This window comes from Salmo salar, chromosome ssa21, assembly GCF_905237065.1.
Source record: "Salmo salar chromosome ssa21, Ssal_v3.1, whole genome shotgun sequence".
Classification (NCBI taxonomy): Eukaryota; Metazoa; Chordata; class Actinopteri; order Salmoniformes; family Salmonidae; genus Salmo; species Salmo salar.
Window position 1 is genome coordinate 26,688,027 of NC_059462.1, and position 27,571 is coordinate 26,715,597.

The 27,571-nt window shown below is 42.7% G+C and overlaps 1 protein-coding gene and 1 non-coding gene across 2 annotated transcripts in view; both read left to right on the top strand.

Annotated features, from left to right (window-relative positions):
- Positions 1 to 27,571, top strand: part of LOC106582138 (synaptotagmin-like protein 5) — a 70,324-nt gene that overhangs the window by 24,587 nt on the left and 18,166 nt on the right. Inside the window, exons 2-4 of the mRNA XM_014164908.2 lie at positions 22,227 to 22,642; positions 26,259 to 26,474; positions 26,716 to 26,958. Of these exons, the coding sequence (XP_014020383.1) occupies positions 22,524 to 22,642; positions 26,259 to 26,474; positions 26,716 to 26,958 (578 nt within the window). The 5' untranslated portion in view covers positions 22,227 to 22,523. The remainder of the gene's footprint in view (positions 1 to 22,226; positions 22,643 to 26,258; positions 26,475 to 26,715; positions 26,959 to 27,571) is intronic.
- On the top strand, positions 12,863 to 12,938 carry trnae-uuc (transfer RNA glutamic acid (anticodon UUC)). The gene has a single exon. It is a non-coding gene; the product is annotated as a tRNA-Glu (tRNA).

Here is a 27,571-nt window from a genome sequence, read left to right on the forward strand (position 1 = left end):
CTGTTGCATCACCCAACTTCTGTTGAGCTTCAATTGGCGGACAGATAGCCTTATATTCTCCTGCAAAATGTCTTGATAATCTTGGGAATTAATTTTTCCGTTGATGATAGCAAGCTGTCCAGGCCCTGAGGCAGCAAAGCAGCTTCTAACCATGATGCTCTCTTCACCATACTTTACAGTTGGGATGAGGTTTTGATGTTGGTGTGCTGTGCCTTTTTTTCTCCACACATAGTGTTGTGTGTTCCTTCCAAACAACTCAACTTTAGTTTAATCTGTCCTCAGAATATTTTGCCAGTAGCGCTGTGGAACATCCAGATGCTCTTTTGCGAACTTCAGACGTGCAGCAATGTTTATTTTGGACAGCAGTGGCTTCTTCCGTGGTGTCCTCCCGTGAACACCATTCTTGTTTAGTGTTTTACGTATCTCGTCAACAGAGATGAGAGACTCGTCAACAGAGATGTTAGCATGTTCCAGAGATTTCTGTAAGTCTTTAGCTGACACTCTAGGATTCTTCTTAACCTCATTGAGCATTCTGTGCTGTGCTCTTGCAGTCATCTTTGCAGGACGGCCACTCCTAGGGAGAGTAGCAACAGTGCTGAACTTTCTCCATTTATAGACAGTTTGTCTTACCGTGGACTGATGAACATCAAGGCTTTTAGAGATAATTTTGTAACCCTTTCCAGTTTTATGCAAGTCAACAATTCTTAATCTTGGGTCTTCTGAGATCTCTTTTGATTGAGGCATGGGTCACATCAGGCAATGCTTCTTGTGAATAGCAAACTCAAATTTTGTGAGTGTTTTTTTTTTGCGCAGGGCAGCACTAACCAACATCTCCAATCTTGTCTCATTGATTGGACTCCAGGTTAGCTGACTCCTTACTCCAATTAACTTTTGGAGAAGTCATTAGCCTAGGGGTTCACATACTTTTTCCAACCTACACTGTGAATGTTTAAATAAAAAATCCAATAATTTGTGTGTTATTAGTTTAAGCAGACTGTTTGTCTGTTGTTGTGACTTAGATGAAGATCAGATCAAAATATATTACCAATATATGCAGAAATCCAGATAAAATCCAGGTTCACATACTTTTTCTTGCCACTGTATGTAGTGGGTATACTTTCCAAGGTACAGTATTTCCTGTATAACATTTTTTATGACATCACAAAATAACAAACAAAATTACATTAGTGTTCTATAGATCGCCTCTGACCATTCCCCATGTTCTATGTAAGAAATATTGTTCCAGTATTCGCTTTTGAACATGTTAGAGTTTCAAAAAATGTCTGTTGAAACAAAGCACTTTCCTTTTGGTGAATCTTGAGTGTGCAGGCCTGAATCTTCTCCCTTGATTTACAACAGGGTGTGAGTTGTTAACCCCCACTAGTTCTTTCCTTCCCCTTCTAGGGTGAGAGGGGGTCTGATTGAAGTTATTCATTGCAAACCTGATCTGACCTATTTGGATTCTCGTGGACAGTCATGACAGTGTCTTAGGCGTAGAAGAAACCCTTCAAAGAAAGCTGGGTTTGGCAGTTTAACAAACCACAATCTCTCTTTGATTGTGACTCAACCATCATGATGACTCATTGAGTATAACAACGTGTCATGATAGATATGACAGCGGCAGTGAAAACGCAATCATTGTTTGATAATGATATCATCTCTTTGTGTTTTGTTCCCCTGCCTCCGCTCAGCATGGCTTGGTTTATTTCTGTGTCATCATTGCCAAAGCTTCTTCTCAAGGATTCCTAACCAATCTCTCCCTGGCATTCACAATGTCACCGAATATGACACGTACAACAATACTATCAACGATAGAGGTCAAAAGTGATCTCTCCTCCCTCCTTCACTCTTGTAATTCCTTTATTCTTTTCTCTCACGTCTCTCTCTCCATCCCTCACTTCCTCCTCCCTCTCTCTGTGGGTGTGTGTTTTATTGAAGGGGACTGTCATCTCTGTGGATGGGCTTTGTGTTTCCATGCTAATCTTGGCCTGTGCATGGTGGCATATCTCATTTAGAGGACAAAAGACACACGCAGGTCATTAACAGCATGGACCTGGAGATGCATTCCTTCAGGGGCAGGAGGAGAGCAGATAACAGGAGAGGAGGAACAGGGGGATGAAGCAGGGGTGATGAGAGGGAAATGGGGAAAGGAAGAGAAGTGATGAGGAGGAAAGGAGGAGTGGAGTGATGAGGAATTGAAAGGACAGGTTTGAGAGGAAAAGAGAAGAGATGAGGAGTGGAAAAAGGAGGAGAGTGATGAGGAATTGAGAGAACAGGTGGAAGCGGAAAGGAGGGGGGAGGTAAGTCTATAGAGACAAAGGCTCAGATGGTTGAATCTATTTCTCATTTTCTGCTCCATTGAGCCCCACAGGAAGTTGCAGCAGCCTTGGGCATGGTTTGGTGATTACTCAGACTCAGTATGATGGGTTGTAGCGATACTGCTGCAGGGTCGTGATGTATCATTACGGTTGTTGTGTGTGCTTTATTATATACATATAACATATTTGTTGGGCGAGTAACCCTATCCAGACCAGTGTGTGTATGTGTACAGTATGTGCTTGTGTTGTGGGACTCTTTATTCTAATGAATTGGAGCTGCAGACAGTACACAGAGCGCTGGGAATTATGGGTAGGTGGGCCCTCTATAAATGAGATGGGTAGAACCTGTCCCAGCATGCAGATGTAGAGTCAGTGTACTCTCCCCAATCCTAATGTTTAATATTAGGGAGGAAAACTCAAGATTGGTCTAAGATCAGTGTCTAGGGGGAAACTTTATCCTACTCCACTTGCAGTTATTTCATCACAAAATGGTGGTGTCTGATGAACTGCAAAAGTGGAGTGTGTGTTTTTGCAATGTCTAAAGGTCACATGATGACTGAAACATAATTTGTATCTATAACAAAACTATATTTTTCTACTAATTGAATTAGAATGTTGTGTCTTTTATAATTGGTTTCCCACACATCTTCTGTCTTAGGACAGCACATGCACCATGGCTATTTCTCTCAGACATCTTCAGTGATTGTCAAGCTTAATTGGATTGTGATTGCCATGAAATAATAATTAGCAGCATTTCTCAACAGGTATTGGCATGCGTGTCTAACCACAGGAGTGAGTGAGATTGATGGATATGGATATGGCTCACTTGGTAGAGCATGGTGTTTGCAACACCTTGGGTTGTGAGTTCGATTCCCACGTGGGACCAGTACGGAGGAAAAATGTATGCGTTCACTACTGTAAGTTGCTTTGGATAAGAGCGTCTCCTAATGACTAAAATGTAAATGTAATATTGATGGATATGGATATTTATCCATGTTTCTAATCCTGACAGTTGTGCTGAATATAGATTGCATATAATGTGATTTGTAGGCCTGATGTGGCCTGTAAACCAGGAGGTTCCTAACACCACTGTTTCTTTAGGTAATTCTATTAGGTTGTACATAATTCAATCCAAACAAATTTTTCAATAAAAAAAGTCATAATTTTTCAGTTTTTACAAATAATAAACAATCAAATCAATTAGTCAATAAATCAAAACAAAACTAAGCAGATCAAATCAAATATCATTAAGATCAACACAAAAATACAATTGGAAAAATAAAAATGGTATTTTCACAGTTTATTTTAAAAATTTTCCGCAGTGTGTTGGGGAGTAGATCTTGTCTGTTTTGATTTTGGGGCTTGATTGTTGGACTAGCAGAGAGGTTGATGGTCTTCTCATAAACATTCCCAATTTCCCTTCAGCATGCAAGGTCTTATCTCTGGCTGCCTGGAAAGAGGCTGGCTGGCCATCGATTGCACTTCACTGTGCAGAGAGACTGACATCCTATCTACAGGAAGTAGATTATATGCCGTAAAATAGACAGCATAAATTAGATTCAGTGCATTTCCCCCAAAATGTCAGATAAAGTTAATATTAAGTGTGTGTGTGTGTGTGCATGTGTGTGTGGACCTTTTTACAGACCTTTCTGTAGAAGGTTAACACAATGAGTCTGAAGGTTAGCGAGCTCAGCCCTATAGTCTCCAGGCAGGTACCAAAACACCCAAAACTTGAGAACCACCTTGATATAATAGACTAAATATACTCCCTATGAACCAGATAGGGATCTATTCTATTCTGAATGCACGTGCTTGTGTATGCCTAATTGTGCAGTGACTGTACATACCTGTTTCTGTGTAATGTACACCAGCTCCCAACTCAGTCACACCAACATTAACTAAACTCAGCAAATCATTTTCTTTCCCTTTTTCAGGACGCTGTCTTTCAAAGATAATTCGTAAAAATCCAAATAAGTTCACAGCTCTTCATTGTAAATTGCAATGTCCGTACTGTGAGACGCCTAAGACAGCGCTACAGGGAGACAGGACGGACAGCTGAACGTCCTTGCAGTGGCAGACCATGTGTAACAACACCTGCACAGGATTGGTACATCCGAACATCACACCTGCGGGACAGGTACAGGATGGCAATAACAACTGCCCGAGTTACACCAGGAACGCACAATCCCTCTATCAGTGCTCAGACTGTCCGCAATCGGCTGAGAGAGGCTGGACTGAGGGCTTGTAGGCCTGTTGTAAGGCAGGTCCTCACCAGACATCACCGGCAACAACGTCGCCTATGGGCACAAACCCACTGTCGCTGGACCAGACAGGACTGGCAAAAAGTGCTCTTCACTGACGAGTCGCGGTTTTGTCTCACCAGGGGTGATGGTCAGATTCGTGTTTATTGCCGAAGGAATGAGCGTTACACCGAGGCCTGTACTATGGAGCAGCATCGATTTGGAGGTGAGGGTCCGTCATGGTCTGGGGCGGTGTGTCACAGCATCATCGGACTGAGCTTGTTGTCATTGCAGGCAATCTCAACGCTGTGCGTTACAGGGAAGACATCCTCCTCCCTCATGTGGTACCCTTCCTGCCGGCTCATCCTGACATGACCCTCCAGTGTGACAATGCCACCAGCCATACTGCTCGTTCTGTGTGTGATTTCCTGCAAGACAGGAACGTCAGTGTTCTGCCATGGCTAGCGAAGAGCCCGGATCTCAATCCCATTGAGCACGCCTGGGACCTGTTGGATCGGAGGGTGAGGGCTAGGGCCATTCCCCCCAGAAATGTCTGTGAACTTGCAGATGCCTTGCTGGAAGAGTAGGGTAACATCTCACAGCAAGAACTGGCAAATCTGGTGCAGTCCATGAGGAAGAGATGCACTGCAGTACTTAATGCAGCTGGTGGCCACACCAGATACTGACTGTTACTTTTGATTTTGACCCCCCCTTTGTTCAGGGACACATTATTCCATTTCTGTTAGTCACATATCTGTGGAACTTGTTCAGTTTATGTCTCAGTTGTTGAATCTTGTATTGTTCATACAAATATTTACTCATGTTAAGTTTGCTGAAAATAAACGCAGTTGAGAGTGAGTGGACGTTTCTTTTCTTGCTGCGTTTACAACACAGCATCCGATGTCCATACGGTTTCACATACAGCAGCTTTTGTGTGGTGGTAACCCATTCATAAAACACACTGACTGGCTGGCTGGCTCGCCCATAAAGGCCCATTCCAGTCATGTTGACACAGCCTCCCATCTCAAATAACTTTCTGAGCTTTATTTTTTACGTTTTAGTAGACGCTCTTATCCAGAGCGACTTACAGTAGTGAATACATACATTTCATTTTAATTTCATGCATTTAATTTTTTTTTGTGCTGGCCCCCCGTGGGAATCAAACCCACAACCCTGGTGTTGCACACACCATGTTGGCGTTGCAAACACCATGCTCTACCAACTGAGCCACAGGGAAGGCGTCCCTTTATGTGTTCTGTTCCAATAACTAAACCCAGCCCCTGTGTTCTGTACATTGAGTCATTGTGGTTAGAGAGGGGAGATGTGGTGTGGTACTCATTCAAAGTCTCTTTCAATCTCAGTGTCAGTGTGCAATGACCCAAAGATGTATGGGTATCTTCTCACCTGCTAGATCACTGCAGTGTTATATCATACTGTGGATATCTGTAGTATATCGTCACAACTATATACACACGTTCACCTTTTCAGGCTTTATAAAAATGTTCACATAATGTGATTTTTGTCACTACTCTGAACTGAGATTGTGTGCTTTCTGGCACTTTCCGACAGAATTAGAATATTCGACATAGAACTCTATCCTTAGACCAGAAATAGTTGAGTTGGAAATTGTTAAGATGCACAATTAAATCATACCGTAACCAATGCTGCGCATGATTCCACATCTCTCTGAGTGTAATGGTCTGTAATATCATCCACTGTTGAAGTATACTCCATCCGTACAGAATGCTGTTTTATGAGCAGTGTAGTGGCGTTGGTTAAGTGGAGTGTTTAGTGCTCTCCTGGTGTTGCCACTGGATTGAGATGCTCTGACATTCACCATCGATCTGTGTCCATGTCAGAGTGGCATTAAATATTTAGGAGGAAACCACTGCAGCGAGAGACACAGCCTGGAAACTCTCACCACACACACAGAGGATGTATAGTATATTAAGTTAACAGCAGAGAATGCAATGGAGCGGAGCAGTACATTATTTTAACAATACACAACTCAGTAGGGCTGGATGACATATTGTATATTAATGTATAGAGGTATGGATCATTTTACAATACCATCTATTACGATATTTTGATGCAGTGCTAAATAAATCAAAACTTCTATAATTACACTACTTTACTGTCAGTTTTGCCCTAGTTTGGTTGAGTATAAAACAATCAAAATGGAGAAAGCCCATTAAAACCACTTAAATTCATTTTTTTGCAATCCCAGGGTCATGCACTACTCATAAAACTTGCCATTTTAAGAACCTTTAGCATTTAGAAACTGTCAAATAACGGCATTATTTTGGGGGTTGACTTAATGTTTTGGCCATATAGCCCAGACCTTCAATACAGTACAGCCATACAGTGAGAAAATGATTGTCTTACACGCTACCGTGAAAATAGAGTTAGACCAGTTATACATTTAGAACACAGAAAATTGGCATGTGTTACCTAGTGTGGCCTTTTCAGTGTAACATTTCTAGAGTTGATTCAGGAGTTAAATTAACTCTGTACATGTTAAATTAAGAGTCATTGGTGTAAAAGAACCGCAGTGTTGGTATTAATAGCCAGAATTAAACCAAAAACATGAACAGTAAGAAAAAGCTGAATCTTGTTCAAGGACTGAGTTATGCATTAAGGAGAGAATGCTTTCCTGTGTGATAAATATTAATGAGACAGACAGACCACCATGGCATGACCCTCAAGCTGCTCTTCACAAACCCTTAAGCCTTTGAGCATTACATTATACATCTCAGTGTCAACACAAGGAAATTATCTGGTAAGATATATCTGCTTCTCTGAAGCTGGATCTGCTGATGAATGGTGAAAATCTGTGAGCTGAAATATATTTTATTTAGAACAAAACCACTGATTTAAGGCCAAAGAAATTCTCTAAAGTCTGATAAATTTGTGCTGAAATAATGAGGTTGAGATGCTGATGCCTTGGTGGGATCTGCTATGTTTTCCATGGGATCCATGGGAAGACGACGCAGGGTGACCCACATACACACATTTAGGGTACACACACAGGCACAAATGCGCATTGCGCACATGCCCACACTTACAGTACACACGCCCACACTTACAGTACACATGCACATGCACACACATGTATGCACAAACACATAGGTGAGCACACACACACAAAAGCACTACGCACACATGTTAGTGTGACACATACAAACTAACACTATGGGCATACATGCATACACTGACACACATACACAGTACTATCACACAAACACACGCATACACACACATAGAGGATAGTGTGCAACTGTTGTCTGTATCACTGAAGCACCGATCCTCATACCAGAGCTCTCTACACAACAGCCCTGTGCCCAGGGACGGACTGGGATCAGAAATCCGCTCGGGCATTTCTTAAACAACGGACCATTTTTTGCCTTGAGGCCCCACACCGGCCTATTTTATTCCTTGAGACCGACATTTTTAGCCAGATAATTATAATTTTGCTTAAAAAAAAACCAAGTAAGACAGGTCCACTAGGCTAAAACTGGACCAGTCCATCTGGCATTTGCCCGAAATGTCAGATGGCCAGTCCTCCCCTGCCTATGCCCAAAGGCTGTCAGGGAATATTAAAGTAGAAAGGGAAGATAGAGAGAACTGAGAAAGAGGGGAGAAGGGTGGGGAGGGGGGGGGGTGAAATCCTCTTTGAAAAGTGTATTACATTTCATGGGACATTGATTGTGTCTATCTTAATGAGTTTTTATAGTTTTTATTTTGTTTTTAATTGTGTGTGTGCATGTATGTATGTGTGTTATAATGTACTGGATGTCTAAGTTATCTCCTGTTCACATTGTTTTTACTCTACTTTACACAAAATATCATCTGGTTCTTCTACTTCTTGTCAACTGGAGCATGGTCACTCTCTCTGACACTCCTGTGGTGTGTAATAGGTAGATGGATGCAGCTTTCTGCACTTGCACCTGCTGCAGTGAAACAAAATGTCTCCCGGGTGTCCACAGTCCATTCTCTCAGATAGTGAATGTAGTTTTAAACCACATAATGGAACCAAAAATAATGGAAACGCCATACCCTTGGCTCAAAATCACACTGTGATGGGCCCAGAGATGGGTTTGCTGATAGGTGATATGTATGTAATGGGTGAGTAGTCTGACGCTAACAAGGCTGCCTTGCGTCACCTAGGCAGATGCTACACATTGGTAGTGGAGGAGGTGACCAGCTTGTAAATGACTGAGCCTTTCGAAAACAGCTACATAAATCCAATTCATCAGCAGCTGTCTAGTCACCCAGGTATCGACACAGTCCTTTCCCTCTGACGTAAATGTAGTCGAAACCCACATGATGAAACAAGAGACACCGGATACTTCGCTTCCATATTCTGAATTCTGTTAGCATAGATCCCCATTCAAGAAGTCACACATGTTCTGGTGACTCATTCCTTTCTGCCTACCCACAGTGGAATGGACGCTATTGACAAACCATTAGTCAGACCATGAACTGTAGCCTTGTACCGCATAATGCAGCAACAAGGGAGGAAACTCCCTCCACTGCTACTCCAACGCGAAACCAAGAAATCTCAGTATTTATTTTATGTCCTGACCCAGAGTATTCAGATCTGAGTCTACAGGTCTGCAGCATTGCTCTGCTGGTTTCTATCCTTCCCCTCTAGTAAGGAACGGATTTAGACCTGGAACACTGGGTGAGTTGAAAAATCAATGACATGTATCAATTAGTTAACCATTCACAGCAAATTGGCCTGTGTTACCTAGTGTTCATTTTTCAGTATAAAATTTCTAGTGTTGATTCAGGTGTTAAATTAACTCTGTAAGTGTTAAATTAACACTCGTTGGTGTAAAATAACCCCCGTGTTGGTGTTAATAACTAGTATTAAACCAAACCACGCTCATCATTATCACAATTCCTAGCATGTTCAGTGCAGGTTGTTTTTTGGAATTGTTTGTTTCAATATCTATGTACGTTAATTTATTAATTAATATTATGCTACTCAAATATAAATAACATATATTTTTTTTTAACTAATCCAATCTGTTACTTGTATTTATTGCTCCTGTTACTGAAATGGTTGTTCAAGCTTAGATGCTTTACGTAGTATCATATCTTACCCTTCCCAACCCAGCAATCATTCGGATGTCACGCCCTGACCTGAGAGAGACGTTTTAGTTCTCTATTTTGTTAGGTCAGGGTGTGGGGTGGGCAGTCTATGTGTTATATTTCTATGTTGTCTTTTTCTTTATTGGCCTAGTATGGTTCCTAATCAGAGGCAGCTGTCTATCGTTGTCTCTGATTGGGAATCATACTTAGGCAGCCCTTTTTCCCACTTTCAGTTGTGGGATCTTGTTTTTGTACAGCTCAGTTAGCCTGCAGAACGTGACATTCGTTTTCTGTTGTTTATTGTTTTGTTTTAGTGTTCTGAGTTAAATAAAGAAATATCATGAGCACTTACCACGCTGCGCTTTGGTCTACTCCTTTCGACGACGATCGTCACATCGGAATGCATGTTGTGGGTGAATGAACATTCAAAGTGTTGGATAGCCCCACTCTGGCTGGATTCCAATAGGAATTACACGTCACTTAGCAAGCCAGCATAATGTGACATACAGTATATGCCTGAATTTGCCTGTAAACCATGAGTTTCAGCTCACCTCAAAATAAGGCCTTAAGAAATATGTTGTATTATATTAAATAACAAAAATTGTATAATCACATATTTGCTTAGGATCTTACTTGGTGAAGGCCACATGACTGAATGAATGATAGATAAATGCAGCAAACATTTCTCTGTCACTAACAAATACAGTAATGGTTATTCTAGGAAATATGCAAATAAGGCTTTACACTTTGTTAATTTAATGCTGAAAAGTGTGGACCCATATAGACACTGGACCAGTGTTAAATGTAATACTCTCAGTGTTAATTTAATGCTGAAAAGTGTGGACCCATATAGACACTGGACCAGGGTTAAATGTAACACTCTCAGTGTTGATTTAAAACTGGAGAATTCGCTGTGTTGGAGACAGAAGTTAACACTCTCAGTGTTAATTTAATGCTGAAAAGTGTGGACCCATATAGACACTGGACCAGGGTTAAATGTAACACTCTCAGTGTTGATTTAACACTTGAGAATTCGCTGTGTTGGAGACAGAAGTTCGAGAAACAGAATAACGATAAAGCTGAAGTAGAAAAGAGAAAGATTATAGATGAGTTGCAAAATCAACAGCACTGCGGACTCAAGTGTCAGATTTGAAAGCACTTGCCATAGCTCCGGCTTTATCGGTTGAGTGCAGATTAGGGGTGTGCCGAGTACTCGGACAAAATGACTATTGTAACGGATATGGTGAATTTTCAGAATACAATTATGACACAAGTATTTTTTGTAGTTCTCCGCGATAAGAAAAAAGTCATTTTCAGCTGCCAGCACACATCTCTCTTTCACTCAAACAGTGTGAAGCGCTGTGTGCTCTAAACAACTATCGTCTAGTTATTCTGTCAATAAAGAAACGGTCGGGGTAGCGGTTGAGCCTGCTGCAATGATTGGATTAGAACAAGCCGCTCTCCCTCTGCTCTCATTTCCCCAAACAGACACGCGTGGATCTGTTTCACTCACTCGTCTCAGGGCAGAAGTCTCCCCATCTCCAAATATTGTGTATGAATCAGAATCCGTAACTAGTCATTGTTGTTAAATTTAGTTATTTCCTGTCGACTTTGCTGAGGCCATGTGGTTGTTTTGGTCTGTCTACTTGGCGTTGTTTAGTAGGTTACTTTGTCTGTCCATATAATTATTCCATTGCTGACGACGTCTGTCGTTATTTGGTGATCCAAGCCCATGCTCGCTTGCTATTATTATTTGTTCTCGTCCAGGCATGTTTACCGAGCGACAGATCATTAGAAAATAAAATGACAAATGTAGATTGTTTATTTTGATTGTGCAAATGTTGTGGCATAAGAAAAGTTTTGCTCCTCTCAAACGTGAAACAGCATGGGGCAAGCGAATTAGCCTACCTTCATCTAAATCTGTGTCTGGAATAAATGCAGGCAGTAGTATCAGCCTATTTTGTTGATAATTGAATAGGACTAAGTAAGTAAATCATGTGCATCTTCATCTGTCAGGATCGTTTACCTTTGAACAGTGTGTGAAGGAACATAACAAGTCACTCTGAGTGATAGCGCAGTAATGGCACTTGAGGTATAGGCTTTATCGGCATTTAAAGCACACTTCGGGGTTTTCCAATCACAAGTAAATCCAATTACGAGTATCAAGTGTGATAAAATTGATGAGTATGAAGAGATCGGCACACCCTTACACCGTATCCAAACCGGTGCGCCATCGTGCGCAAATTGATTTTGTCCCCCCACACCAAACGCGATCACGGCACGCAGGTTAAAATATCAAAACAAACTCACCAATTATATTAATTCTGGGAGAGGTCGAAAAGCATTAAACATTTATGTAAATTTAGCTAGCTAGTTTGCAGTTGCTAGCTAATTTGGCCTATTTAGCTAGCTTGCTGTTGCTAGCTAATTTGTCCTGGGATATAAATGTTGAGTTGTTATTTTACCTGAAATGCACAAGGTCCTCTAATCCGACAATTAATCCACACATAAAACGGTCAACCGAATCATTTCTAGTCTTACCACGACAACCGACGAACTCAGTTGTCTTTCAATCGCCCATGTGGGTATAAGAGATGGCATGTGGGTATCTACTTCTATAAACCAATAAGGAGATGGGAGAGGCAGGACGTTCACCGCGATCAGTGTCACAAATAGAACTGACTTCTATTTTAGTGCTTGGCAACGCAGACCCTCGTTGTCACGCGTGAGTGGGTGCAATAATTGAATAACGTCTGTTTAAATTTATTTTGCAACGCTCGTGCACGCAAAGCGAGCGGTGTAGTCAGCATGTTAGTGCAGAGTGCGGTACCTCTGGTTAGAGGCTGAAGTTTGGACATTCCTGGATTTGGTATTTGCTATTAGTGTGTTTACTGTTTAGCAGTGTGCTGAAGGAGGGCTCCCACTCCCACACAACACGACACCTGCTTCTGTAACATTTAGGAGTCCGACGTAAAGAGACAAGTACTGTAGACACAGTAGTGCGCCACAATAGCAGAATTAATGGCACGAGGTCAAATCAAATAAATTAATGTATTGAGTCAACAGACATCGTTGTTCAAGGCTGCTTACTTGAGTCACATTTTATACACTATAGATTTGTATGGCTGTCAGGTTGTGAAGTAGTCTGGATATTGGCTGGTATTGCAGGTGGAGTGTCTTACTATAGATTACATACATGAGCCACACGGTCGTGTGTGGCTCAGTTGGTAGAGCATGGTGTTTTCAATGCCAGGGTTGTGGGTTCGATTCCCACGGGGGACCAGTACGGAGAAAAAAATGTATCAAATGTATGCATTCACTACTGTAAGTCGCTCTGGATAAGAGCGTCTGCTAAATGACTAAAATGTAAATGTAAATAAAATGAGGACCTTGGAGACATTGTGTGTGTGTGTGTATGTATGTATGTATATATATATATATATATATATATAAAATATATTAGCACACTAAGGCAGGGATGTGGTAAAAGAACAATGTGTATCTGATGTCATGGGTCAAGTACAGATGATCACATGTACATACATGACTGTGAGTGTGTTGTGAAGTCTGAGCATAACTCACACAGAGCAGGTGTGTAATTCAGTGATAATGCCCTTGAAGCTGGTATTTGGAGGATATATTAGTAAACCGTGCCAATATATCCTCCAAACACCATCTACGAGGGCATTATCATTTTTATACAATGGGTTACCAACATATTCAAATAATGATTGGCATATTTTCATAAAAAAAATTATTTGGATGAATTTATTCATACTATTTCATCCTTCCACAAGATATAATCCCGACAGAAATCTAGGGTTGCTACCCAAGCCGGCTGGTTGTTCGTTCAATCGGTTCAGTTGCGAGAGATGCGATCCAGTCATTAAGTCTTTTTGTTTTAAATCTATGGAATCTTTCGACTATGGATCTAGTCGAATCTGCGTTTGTTTAAGATGTTTTCTAGGGATTGTTTTGGGATACATCCATAACAATAAGTTAATGAGGCGCGATTTCGTCTGGCATAGAACATTTGCTCTCTCGCTAAACCACTGTTCAGAAGAGATAGCCAACTACACAGCTAACACAATCACTTCAAACTGAAGCTGTAATGACAGCAAACTAGCTGCATTTTGTGTTTTTCTATTTCTATTTATATCTATCAAATTATGCTGATTCATGATTTCGACTGGCTGAGAAAAGCTGTCAGTCTGTCTGTCTCGTCCCGACTGTCGGCATGTTCATTACCATGGAAAGGCTGGAGATTTAATATTGAAACAATGTTGCAAATGCAGGAGAGACAGACAGCAAGGTTATTACAAATCTGACAGTTAAAAACCAAATGCTAGTCTAAAAGAAATGGGAGATAATGTCTAGATGCTTTTTACAGTGTAGATCTAGTATATACATTGCTTGGCTGAGCTGATGAGACAGTGGACTGCACAGTCAGATGGAAAAGAGTAAATAGGCATTTCAATGTAATAGATTTAGCCTGTGGTAACTTGTGGAATAGACACCGGCTGGAATGCGGTTATAACCAATCAGCATCCAGGATTAGATCCACCTGTTGTATAATGAGGATAATAAACTGGGTAGTTTAAGCCGTGAATGCTGATTGGCTAAAAGCCGTGGTACACTATATGTACAACAATATATGGACACCCCTTCAAATTAGTGGATTCAGCTTTTTCAGCCACACCCGTTGCTGACAGGTCTATAAAATCGAGCACACAGCCATGCAATATCAATAGACAAACATTGGCGGTAGAATGGCCTGTACTGAAGGGCTCAGTGACTTTCAACGTTGCACTGTCATAGGATGTCACCTTTCCAACAAGTCAGTTCGCCAAATTTCTGCCCTGCTAGAGCTGCTGTAAGTGCTGTTATTGTGAAGTGGAAACATCTAGGAGCAACAATGGCTCAGCCGCGAAGTGGTAGGCCACACAAGCTCACAGAACGGGACAGCTGAGTGCTGAAGCGTGTAGCGCATTAAAATCGTCTGTCCTCGGTTGCACAACACTCACTACCGAGTTCCAAACTGCCTCTGGAAGCAACGTCAACATAATAACTGTTCGTCGGGAGCTTCATGAAATGGGTTTCCATGGCCGAGCAGCCGCACACAAGCCTAAGATCACCATGCATCGGCTGGAGTGGTGAAAAGCTCGCTGCCATTGCACTCTGGAGCAGTGAAAACGCGTTCTCTGGAGTGATGAATCACGTTTCACCATCTGGCAGTCCGACAGACAAATCTGGGTTTGGCAGATGCCAGGAGAACGCTACCTGCCCGAATGCATAGTGCCAACTGTAATGTTTCTTGGAGGAGGAATAATGGTCTGGGCGGGTTTTAATGGTTCGGGCTAGGCCCCTTCAAATCAAATTGTATTAGTCACATGCGCCGAATACAACAGGTGTACACCTTACAGTGAAATGTTTACGTATGAGCCCCTAACCAACAATGCAATTTAAAAAAATACGGATAAGAATAAGAAATAAAAGTAACAAGTAATTAAAGAGCAGCAGTAAAATAACAATAGCGAGACTATATACAGGGGGGTACCGGTACAGAGTCAATGTGCGGGGGCACCGGTTAGCTGAGGTAATATGTACATGTAGGTAGAGTTATTAAAGTGACTATGCATAGATGATAACAGCAGAGAGTAGCAGCAGTGTAAAAGAGGGGGGGGGGGGGAGGTCAATGCAAATAGTCTGGGGTAGAAGCTGTTTAGAAGCCTCTTGGACCTAGACTTGGTGCTCCGGTACCGCTTGTCATGCGGTAGCAGAGAGGACAGTCTATGACTAGGGTGGCTGGAGTCTTTGACAATTTTTAGGGCCTTCCTCGGACGCCGCCTGGCATAGAGGTCCTGGGTGGCTGGAAGCTTGGCGCCAGTGATGTACTGGGCCGTTCGCACTACCCTCTGTAGTGCCTTGCGGTCAGAGGCTGAGCAGTTGCCATACCAGGCAGTGATGCAACCAGTCAGGATGCTCTTGATGGTGCAGCTGTGGAACCTTTTGAGGATCTGAGGACCCATGCCAAATCTTTTCAGTCTACTGAGTGGGAATAGGTTGTGTAGTGCCCTCTTCATGACTGTCTTGGTGTGCTTGGACCATGTTAGTTTGTTGGTGATGTGGACACCAAGGAACTTGAAGCTCTCAACCTGCTCCACTGCAGCCCCATTGATGAGATTAGGGGGCGTGCGTGCCCGGTCCTTATTTTCCTGTAGTCCACAATCATCTCCTTTGTCTTGATCACGTTGAGGGAGAGGTTGTTGTCCTGGCACCACACGGCCAGGTCTCTGATCTCCTCCATTCTCATATAGGTGTTCCTTTCGTCCAGGTGGGAAAGGGCAGTGTGGAGTGCTATAGAGATTGCATCATCTGTGGATCTGTTGGGGTGGTATTCAAATTGGAGTGGGTCTAGGGTTTTTGGGATAATGGTGTATATGTGAACCATGACCAGCCTTTCTACGGGTCGGTAGTCATTTAGGCAGTTTACCTTGGTGTTCTTGGGCACAGGGACTATGGTGGTCTGCTTGAGACATGTTGGTATTACAGACTCAGACAGGGAGAGGTTGAAAATGTCAGTGAAGACACCTGCCAGTTGGTCAGTGTATGCTCGGAGTACACATCCTGGTAACCCATCTGGCCCTACAGCCTTGTGAATGTTGACCTGTTTAAAGGTCTTACTCACATCAGCTGCGGAAAGCGTGTTCACACAGTCTTCCGGAACAGCTGGTGCTCTAATGCGTGTTTCAGTGTTATTTGCCTCGAAGCGAGCATAGAAGTAGTTTAGCTCGTCTGGTAGGATCGTGTCACTGGGCAGCTCTCGGGCTGTCCTTCCCTTTGTAGTCTGTAATGGTTTGCAAGCCCTGCCACATCTGACGAGCGTCAGAGCCGGTGTAGTACGATTCGATCTTAGTCCTGTATTGACGCTTTGCCTGTTTGATGGTTTGTCAGAGGGCATCGCGGGATTTCTTATAAGCTTCCGGGTTAGAGTCCCGCTCCTTGAAAGCAGCAGCTCTAGCCTTTAGCTCAGTGCAGATGTTGTCTGTAATCCATGGCTTCTGGTTGGGGTATTTACATTCGGTTACTGTGGGGACGACGTCATCAACGCACTTATTGATGAAGCCAATGACTGATGTGGTGTACTCCTCAATGCCATCGGAGCAATCCCGGAACATATTCCAGTCTGTGCTAGCAAAACAGTCCTGCTTCATCTGACCACTTTTTTATTGATCTAGTCACTGGTGCTTCCTGCTTTAATTTTTGCTTGTAAGCAGGAATCAGAAGGATAGAATTATGGTCAGATTTGCAAAATGGAGGGCGAGGGAGAGCTTTGTATGCGTCTCTGTGTGTGGAGTAAAGGTGGTCCAGAGTTTCTTTTTTCCTCTGGTTGCACATCTAACATGCTGATAGAAAGTTGGTAAAACTGATTTAAGTTTCCCTGCATTAAAGTCCCTGGCTATTAGGAGCGCCGCCTCTGGGTGAGCGTTTTCTTGTTTGCTTATAGCGAATACAGCTCATTCAATGCTGTCTTAGTGCCAGCCTCTGACTGTGGTTGTATGTAAACAGCTACGAAAAATACAGATAAAAACTCTCTAGGTTGATAGTGTGGTCTACAGCTTATCATGAGATACTCTACCTCAGGCGAGCAATAGCTCGAGACTTCCTTAGATATCGTGCACCAGCTGTTATTTACAAAAATACATAGTCCGCCGCCCCTTGTCTTACCAGACGCCGCTGTTCTATCCTGCCAGTACAGTGTATAACCAGTAAGCTGTATGTTGATGGTGTCGTCGTTCAGCCACGACTCCGTGAAGCATAAGATATTACAGTTTTGAATGTCCCGTTGGTAGTTTAATCTTGCGCGTAGGTCATCAATTTTAAGTTTGCAAGCAGAATTGAAGGAAGTGGGGGTTTATTCAATCGCCTACGAATTCTCAGAAGGCAGCCCGCCCTCTGGACCCTTTTTCTCCATCTCCTCTTCACGCAAATCACGGGGATCTGGGCCTGTTCCCGAGAAAGCTGTATATCGTTCACGGCGGGCTCGTCAGACTTGTTAAAGGAAAAAAGGATTCTGCCAGTCCGTGGTGAGTAATCGCAGTCCTGATGTCCAGAAGTTATTTTCGGTCATAAGAGACGGTAGCGGCAACATTATGTACAAAATAAGTAAAAAATAAGTTACAAACAACGCAAGTAAACGAACCAAAAAACACAATCGGTTGGGGACACGTAAAACGTCTGCCTTCTTCTCCGGCACCAGTTCCATTGAAGGGAAATCTTAACGCTACAGCATACAATGACATTCTAGACGATTCTGTGCTTCCAACTTTGTGGCAACAGTTTGGGGAAGACCCTTTCCTGTTTCAGCATGACAATACCCCCGTGCACAAAGCGAGGTCCATTCAGAAATGGTTGTCGAGATCAGTATCGAAAAACTTGACTGGCCTGCACAGAGCCCTTACCCCTTCAAACACCTTTGGGATGAATTGAAACGCTGACTGTGAGCCAGGCCTAATCGCCCAACATCAGTGCCCTACGTCACTAATGCTCCTGTGGCTAAATGGCAGCAAGTCTCCGCACAATGTTCCAACATCTAGTGGAAAGCCTTCCCAGAAGAGTGGAGGCTGTTATAGCATCAAAGGGGGGACCAACTCCATATTAATACCCATGATTTTGGAATGAGATGTTCGACGAGCAGGTGTCCAGATACTTTTGGTAATGTAGTGTATATCAGACCGTATGTCCCGTGTATGACAAAACATTTATTAATACTGCTTTAATTACGTTGGCAATCAGTTTCTAATAGAAATAAGGCACCGCGGGAGTTTGTGGTATATGGCCAATATACCACGGTTAAGGGCTGTATCCAGGCACTCCGCATTGCATTGTGCTTAAGAACAGCCCTTAGCCGTGGTACATTGGCCATATACCACACACCTTATTGCTTAACTATATTTGCTTGGCTTCCCCCTAAGTCAGAGAGAAACAAAGGCACAGTGCTACTTAAGTCCTGCCGTATAAGAGGGTACACAGACTGCACACACACTGGTGCACATACACACACATACATACACACGAACAAACACACACACACACACTCTCACTCATCCATACACACCCTTGATCTCACAAAGTTGGAATACATTGCACACACATGTTTAAATACACAAGACATTGCAGATATAATCTTGGCGGAAAACATTTCTGAGTAACTCAAAGAATTCCCCACAAGTGAAGCATGATATGCTAACTCATGGTGTACACTGTGAAGTGTGTGTGTCTTCAGAATCCAGGAGAAATGCTTCAGTTCATTGTACTGTTTGATTCTTAGATCGACTCAAACCAAAGGTAAACCTTGTTGATGTTCAGTGTCTGTCTCAACCAAACAGCCATTTAGTGTCAGGCTATTGATTCATCCATCAGTTGTTGTGGAGGAGCAGCGCAGTGCCACTTGATATGCTGATCACAAGCACCTCAGTGTCTGGGCTGAGACAAATGTGCTGGAGGTGGCTGTGCGTCTTCATTACACACACAAAAATGTGGGTTCCTCAAGGGTGCTTTGGGAAGGGTGATGGTTCTATGTAGGCTTTGGCGGTATACCTATACGGTATATACCGTATACCAGGGTATTTGGAAATAGCCACTGGATGGTTTTTCAGTATCGTCAGTACCATTGAAAGAATTTCTTTGAAGGTTTTCAGTACATTTAAACATTTGTAGCTGTTTTTGAAGTGAATACCTGCAGTCAACTTGTACAATACGTTAAGAGATAAAGCAGATCGCGGTCTTCATTTCACCTGTCTCATTATTTTACATTATAAAGCTTATGTAGTTACCCAGAACAGTTAAGCCAGTCACGTGTTTGTTTGTAAATAGCACAACAGGGGAAAGCGGGAGCAGGTGAGTCCAGCTGTGTATTTAAAGGGTTCACATTTGGGTTTTGCTTAAATTAATCTAGCATTTTACCAGAGAAAAATAAGCTGGCTACACCTGAGAAAAGTACTGGAGAAAAGTAGCTAGACATCAGTCAGAGCATTGTCTGCTGATAGAATGCCTGTTTGTGAATTGTCATCCGGGTTTAGAAGTGCAACTGAAGCACACAATTTGTCTGATGCCGAGCAGAAATTACAATAAGAAGCATTTTAGATCTGCGTTTACAAAACACTGCAAGATATTTCTTATGCGTTTTTATATTTTTCTGCGTGGAAGACACAGAATTCTAAGTTTAACTTGCTATCTAAGTGATTGAATTAATAAGGTGATGGGGCATCATATTGTGTAAGCTTTCTGCCGTGTTTGGATTAGTTATTTGTACAGCTGCCACTGCTATCTTGATTTCCTTGTGTTTTTTCTCCTCTCCATTCTCGGCCCATCTGCTCCTTCCCCTTCTTCTCTGAGCAGAGCAGGCAGGCCCGCAAAACCCCCTGAGGTCATTGTCCGCACCCCCGCATAAATCTAATTGGCATAATAAAGCATTTCCCATAAAAATCTGTCAGTTTAAGATAGAGATATGAATGGAAGCAAGTCCCCGCAGCAATATTCCAACATCTAGTGGAATGCCTTCCCAGAAGAGTGGATGCTGTTATAGCAGCAAAGGGGGTACCTACTCCATGTTAACGACCATGATTTTCGACGAGCAGGTGTCCACATACATTTGGCCATGTAGTGTGCATACACACGCACACACGCACAATTCAATTTGATTTGATTTGCTCTTTTTAATGCAAGTGTGAGTGAGAGTGCCATTCCAGTTTATCTAATGTGTTATATTATGTCATATAATATATGACTATGGCCAGTGACAGTGTCTTGTGAAAGACTTTGTGTTCATTGAGAATGGTTGACTAAATCACTCAGTGGTTTGCAATTCTCTTCTCGGAAACCCCCAGCTGTTCCAGAGGTCGCTCACATGATTAAACTTTTCAATTAATTCAATAGTAACACCTATAGAATTTTAACAATATAATACGGCTGACCAGAATAAAAAACTCTCTATGGTTCTTTAAAAGGATCTATATATTAAGAAATGTTCTTTATTGCAGGGGTTCCTAAACTATTTCCCTCAGATGCCCCTTCCAGCATTGGGGAACATCCTGGGCACGTGCCACATCTATTTCTATGGGCACAAGAACTGTTCATGACGCAAACTGTTCACACCCCTCTAGTTGGAGGAGACAGAAGACATTCTACATTTTGCAACTTCTCTCTCTCTTGTTTGTTGTCTTCCATTCTCTCACTCTGTCCTTGGTTTATCTCTTTTTTATTCCCCATGTTATCTCTCCTCCATCTTTCCCTTCTCCCACCTTCCTTTCAGTCTGTCTACCCCCTGATTAATTCCTCCACTTCTATCTACATCAATCTCTCTGTCTTTTTCACCCTCAGTCCTTCCTCCTCTTCTCTGACCTGTCTGTCCTGTATTATTTTATTCCTCCATCCCCCACTTAAAAACACAGCATCTGCCCTTGAAAAGCTGAATCATAAGAGGATAAACCTATGACACTTTAGTCACAATTATTATCCGTTGTAATTCAGAGAACGATCAAAGCGTAACAAAATCATTATACCGTATTCCTTTCCGTATCTATCTCCCCCCAGCAGGATAGAGGGTGCATATAGATTAGACAACAAACGTATGATGAATGTTGCTGAAACGAATTGGGAAAGGTAATCAGTTTCTTCTCAACTACAGGCTCAACACAGATAGCACAGCTGCTGTATAGACAAAAACGTCTGAATACTTTTGCTTTTAGAACCAATCAAAGAAGACCATTCAGTGTGTGTGTGTGAGTGTGTGTGAGTGTGTGTGTGTGTGTGTGTGTGTGTGTGTGTGTGTGTGTGTGTGTGTGTGTGTGTGTGTGTGTGTGTGTGTGTGTGTGTGTGTGTGTGTGTGTATCTTTGAAATAACAGCAGGACTCAGTGTTGACAGTGGCATGCAGTACTGAGCCAGTTAGCATTCCCATGGTGCACTGCAACAGGGGGATGGGCTGACATTTGCACCGCCGCTGAACGCCAAGTACCCAGTGGACTTATTATCAGTGGAGAGGACAGGTGCACGCAAATTAACACTGTTTGCGTGTGTGTGTGTGTGTGTGTGTGTGTGTGTGTGTGTGTGTGTGTGTGTGTGTGTGTGCGTGCGTGCGTGCGTGCGTGCGTGCGTGCACGGGGGCTTGAATGCATGTGTGTAGCCATTAGGGCTGTCTTAAATGAGTATAAGCCACTATTAGACTTATTTGGCAGATGATTTGATAAGGTTAACTGGTATAGCGTGATTGCTGTATTAAGGTGATGGTGTGATAAGCCCGGGGTGTGAGACATGGTCAGACTGACTGGGTGATGTGGGAATGGTCAGGGGCTGTCAGACTGTAGAAGTTATTATGGTAATCCTGCTGACAATCAACATCAACTGTCTGTTCATAAGAGCTTCAACACTGTGGCAATGTGATTAGACCAGCAGATTAACTATGAGCTCAATAGGAAGTGAGACCAGACTCTAACATCAAGGGTCAGCCACAGTCTCTCACTTCAGAAATATTCCCTAACAACAGTTTGTGTTGTGTTGTGTTTTGAACAGGATCAGAATGGCTGTGGACAAGTCTCTGGGGATAGAGTAACTGCTGTGTGATTGGAGGTTTGTATGAGACGCCAGAGAGAAACAAGATAAGGAGAAGAACACAGAGAAACCGCGGGGAACGTGGAGAACGTCTTGCTTCACACATAGAAACCATGATAATGCTAACAAAACGTGAACGGAACCTTAACGGAACACTCAGTGAGGTCATGTAGCTGCACTCGGAACGCCCTGCATGTGACCACTCTTCCTGCATTGCCTCGGTTTCTCTGAGTGGTTGGTTTCGAGAGTGACAAACCAATGGAGAAGAGTGCTGAGGAGCTGAACCTCTCGTTCCTGCTGGAGCATGAGAGAGAGATGATCCTCAGTGTCCTGCAGAAGGATGAGAAACTGAGGAAGCGAGAGGAGAAGAGGATACGGTGAGGGCAGAATAAGTCTTCATCATTATCATCATTATACGATACACTACAACCATACATCTACTACTACACTTTCCTTGATGAAGATGATGATCAGTAGCAATTTTAGCATGTACGGTGAGGGAAAAAAGAATTTGATCCCCTGCTGATTTTGTACGTTTGCCCACTGACAAAGAAATGATCAGTCTATAATTTTAATGGTAGGTTTATTTGAACAGTGAGAGACAGAATAACAACAAAAATTCCAGAAAAACGCATGTCAAAAATGTTATAAAATGATTTGCATTTTAATGAGGGAAATAAGTATTTGACCCCTCTGCAAAACATGACTTAGTACTTGGTGGCAAAACCCTTGTTGGCAATCACAGAGGTCAGACGTTTCTTGTAGTTGGCCACCAGGTTTGCACACATCTCAGGAGGGATTTTGTCCCACTCCTCTTTGCAGATCTTCTCCAAGTCATTAAGGTTTCGAGGCTGACGTTTGGCAACTCGAACCTTCAGCTCCCTCCACAGATTTTCTATGGGATTAAGGTCTGGAGACTGGCTAGGCCACTCCAGGACCTTAATGTGCTTCTTCTTGAGCCACTCCTTTGTTGCCTTGGCCGTGTGTTTTGGGTCATTGTCATGCTGGAATACCCATCCACGACCCATTTTGAATGCCCTGGCTGAGGGAAGGAGGTTCTCACCCAAGATTTGACGGTACATGGCCCCGTCCATTGTCCCTTTGATGCGGTGAAGTTGTCCTGTCCCCTTAGCAGAAAAACACCCCCAAAGCATAATGTTTCCACCTCCATGTTTGACGGTGAGGATGGTGTTCTTGGGGTCATAGGCAGCATTCCTCCTTCTCCAAACACGGCGAGTTGAGTTGATGCCAAAGAGCTCCATTTTGGTCTCATCTGACCACAACACTTTCACCCAGTTGTCCTCTGAATCATTCAGATGTTCATTGGCAAACTTCAGACGGGCATGTATATGTTCTTTCTTGAGCAGGGGGACCTTGCGGGTGCTGCAGGATTTCAGTCCTTCACGGCGTAGTGTGTTACCAATTGTTTTCTTGGTGACTATGGTCCCAGCTGCCTTGAGATCATTGACAAGATCCTCCCGTGTAGTTCTGGGCTGATTCCTCACCGTTCTCATGATCATTGCAACTCCACGAGGAGAGATCTTGCATGGAGCCCCAGGCGGAGGGAGATTGACAGTTCTTTTGTGTTTCTTCCATTTGCGAATAATCACACAAACTGTTGTCACCTTCTCACCAAACTGCTTGGCGATGGTCCTGTAGCCCATTCCAGCCTTGTGTAGGTCTACAATCTTGTCCCTGACATCATTGGAGAGCTCTTTGGTCTTGGCCATGTCGGAGAGTTTGGAATCTGATTGATTGATTGCTTCTGTGGACAGGTGTCTTTTATACAGGTATCAAGCTGAGATTAGGAGCACTCCCTTTAAGAGTGTGCTCCTAATCTCAGCTCGTTACCTGTATAAAAGACACATGGGAGCAAGAAATCTTTCTGATTGAGAGGGGGTCAAATACTTATTTCCCTCATTAAAATGCAAATCAATTTATAACATTTTTGACATGCATTTTTCTGGATTTTTTGTTGTTGTTATTCTGTCTCTCACTGTTCAAATAAACCTACCATTAAAATTATAGACTGATCATTTCATTGTCAGTGGGCAAACGTACAAAATCAGCAGGGGATCAAATACTTTTTTCCCTCACTGTAAATCTTGGTGTGGCCTTACTCAGTTATTTACTTTTGATGCAAGCCAGCAAAGCCACTACACTACACAACACAACACCAAACAATACATTAATTGTACTATAACAGTGATAAACGGTGCCTACAAACTGTTAGGGCCTACATAAAGATGTCTCAACAGCAGAGCTTTCTTTTCAGCACCATGGAGTGGATCCTTACAACTGCTACACCTGTCTATCAGCGGAGCCTGGTCTGGCAGCTAAACAGTTCATTCAGCCTCATTTACTGCCTTTTTAAAAAACAGCTGATATGGCTGACTTGCTTAAACAAATGTGGTTTCTACTGACAATTGAGATGTACAAACTATGGCATAAGGGAACGATGAGTGGATAAGAGGCAATCCGTAATTTGGATCAAGACGTTAATGAGCGAGCTAAGACAGACGTAGTCAATATAACTATTTGTTCAGCACTTTTGAAATGTACAGCGACAGAATTCAGAACATGAGCCATTCGTACAGTATTCTCCCTGTACACCAAGTCAGAACCGTATTATAAATAAAGAGGGCATATAAGCAGACAATGAAAGCTCTTACAATATTTGATGATGAAATTTCTCTAAAATGTGCACCACCAAGTCAGAACAATAGGTTAAGTTATGAGCGGGAAAGGGAACAAATTATTAGGGTGAGGCACATGGGCTACTAACAGCTTACTACACCACATACATTTAGCATTACTTTCTTAGCTACAGTATACATATCTCCCTGGCATAATATATCATTTATGCAGCAGCATATAATACATTTTTGGACCTACCTTGTTGTGCTGTGCTCACTTGAACAGGAAAGTGGCACGGCATTCCTTCTTGTGGGCAAATTTTGTCATCAAACTTTGTCATCAAAGTCTGACATTCTCTGGATTTATGGTGCTTTCAAAACAACTGGGAACTCTGTGTTCTTCAGGTCGGCGCTCTAGAATGAGGCCCGAGTTCCCGACATGGAATTCTCAGTTGGATGACAGTTCAAAACTTATTTTCCCAGTCGGAGCTAGTTTTTTCCCCGAGTTCCCAATTGTCTTGAACTCACTGAAGTCTGAGATTTCCCAGTTCCGAGGTTCCAGTTGTTTTGAAAGCTGCAGAAGTCATGCTGGATTGACATCATAGCCAATCTATTCCACCTTTTCTGTCTCATGGTGTTGCATGTGAATGTTTATCCTTTTAAGCTTGGAAAAGAGACCCTTCAACTCAGACTTGGACCACACACCCTCTCCACTGAATAACAGGCTAGTGATTGCTTTGCAACACTTGCAGTTAGCCACTGATTCCTTCACAAACCACTAATTGTTGAATTTGCGAATTCCAATTTGTTGTGTAATGTTTATGGCTGATGAGCACCGATACGTTTTAACTAACATTTCTCGTCATTATTTCTCTTCATATGACAAGGACTAAAAAGCATTTGCCTGTAGATTGTCGACTTGATTCATGATGATGACTGCTAGCTTGCCAATCAAAGCTACTGTAGATATATTGTGATTTGACGTCATTTTATTTGTGGTCAATGATCTTGAGCCTTTTTGGATGGGCACTTCTAATGTAAATGATATGGAACACGTATTAATGCCAAAGTAACATGCAAAACAGGCAACAACAAAAAATGATATATATATATATATATATATATATATATTAATATTTTGTATTTTTTCCAGCTGAGCAGGTGGGGCTCACATGCCCTGAATGACAGGTCGCCACTGATGTTGATGATAATTTTTTTTATCGTAATCATCATCATTTTTTGTACCTCTACAATCACAATACGACCACAACATCACAACTACTACAATCATGGTCATAATCATTAGTGACAATGACAAACTTAATAAGTGTTCTTCCTCTGTTTCTCCCTGTTGTAGGAAGCTGAAGAATGAGCTGGTGGAGATCAGGCGTAAGGGTTCACGCTGCCCCCAGGAGGTTGGGGAGCGTCAATGTGCCCGCTGCCTGAAGGGCCTGGGCCTGATCTTTGACCGTGGGGAGCTCTGTGAGGAGTGCCTACAGCGTGTCTGCAGCGACTGCCGCGTAATGCCCCCTAAAGGAAAGCAGTGGAAGTGCTCCATCTGCGCCAAAGTCTCGTGAGTCTGGGCAAAGGCATCAGGCCATGGTTTAGCACGAGTAACAGTTATGTCTTTGTGTGAGTGTGTGAGTATTTTTTTATGAGCGACAGATGCCTCCTATTTGTTATTAATCACTTTTCAGGGTGTTTTGACATCACCTTTAGAGACAGTTAAAGCCAGGGTTAAAGTGGGGAGGTTAGTTTATTGTACAGGGGTCAGAGGTCAGGGGTCCCTGTCTGATGGTGTCTCTGATTGACAGAGAGCTGAAGGTAGTGACCGGGGAGTGGTTCCTGGAGGAGCGATCCAAGCGGTTTGACCAGGGGGCGGTGCTCAGCAGTGATGTTGTCAAACAGTCTATCCTGAGCAGCCCCGCTGGAAGCCCCCACAGGAAGTCTCCAGCGCCAGGCGACACAATCCACACACCTGAGAGGCCTGACACGTCCAAATCAGGAAGAAGCACCGTAAGGAACCTGGTGGATGGTGCCAAGAGGAAAGGGAAAGGGTGAGAAACACACATACACACACGCACTGTATGTACACACACAAGGTTGAGCTGGGTTAATTCAAGTTGCAAATGACAGATTGGCAATTTACAATTTAATCAATGACACAGGAGAAGATCACTGCACAGAGTTAATACGATGACTAGTCCACGACACAGGCAGGTGGAGAATGGTCCAACATCAGAGAATGTGTTTCCCATTGCATTCTGACTGGTTGGGTTAGTAGGCTTCAAGGACACACCTGGCCCACTGGCCACTCAACACACCGTTTTCTGGACTCCAATGAGACAAATATTTATCACATTATCATATTGATATTTGATTAAGTCATCCAAAATGTAATCAGCATCTGGACTGATTACAGCTATTTAATTTGTGTAATCTGATTACGTAATGTAATCAATTACTACAGTCTTAGAAAAAAAGGTGCTATCTAGAATCTAAAAGGGTTCTTTGGCTGTTCCCATAGGAGAACCCTTTGGAAGATTCCTTTTTGGTTACATGTTCTACCTGAAACCAAAAAGAGTTCTACCTGGAACCAAAAAGAGTTCTACCTGGAACCAAAAAGAGTTCTACCTGGAACCAAAAAGAGTTCTACCTAGAACCAAAAAG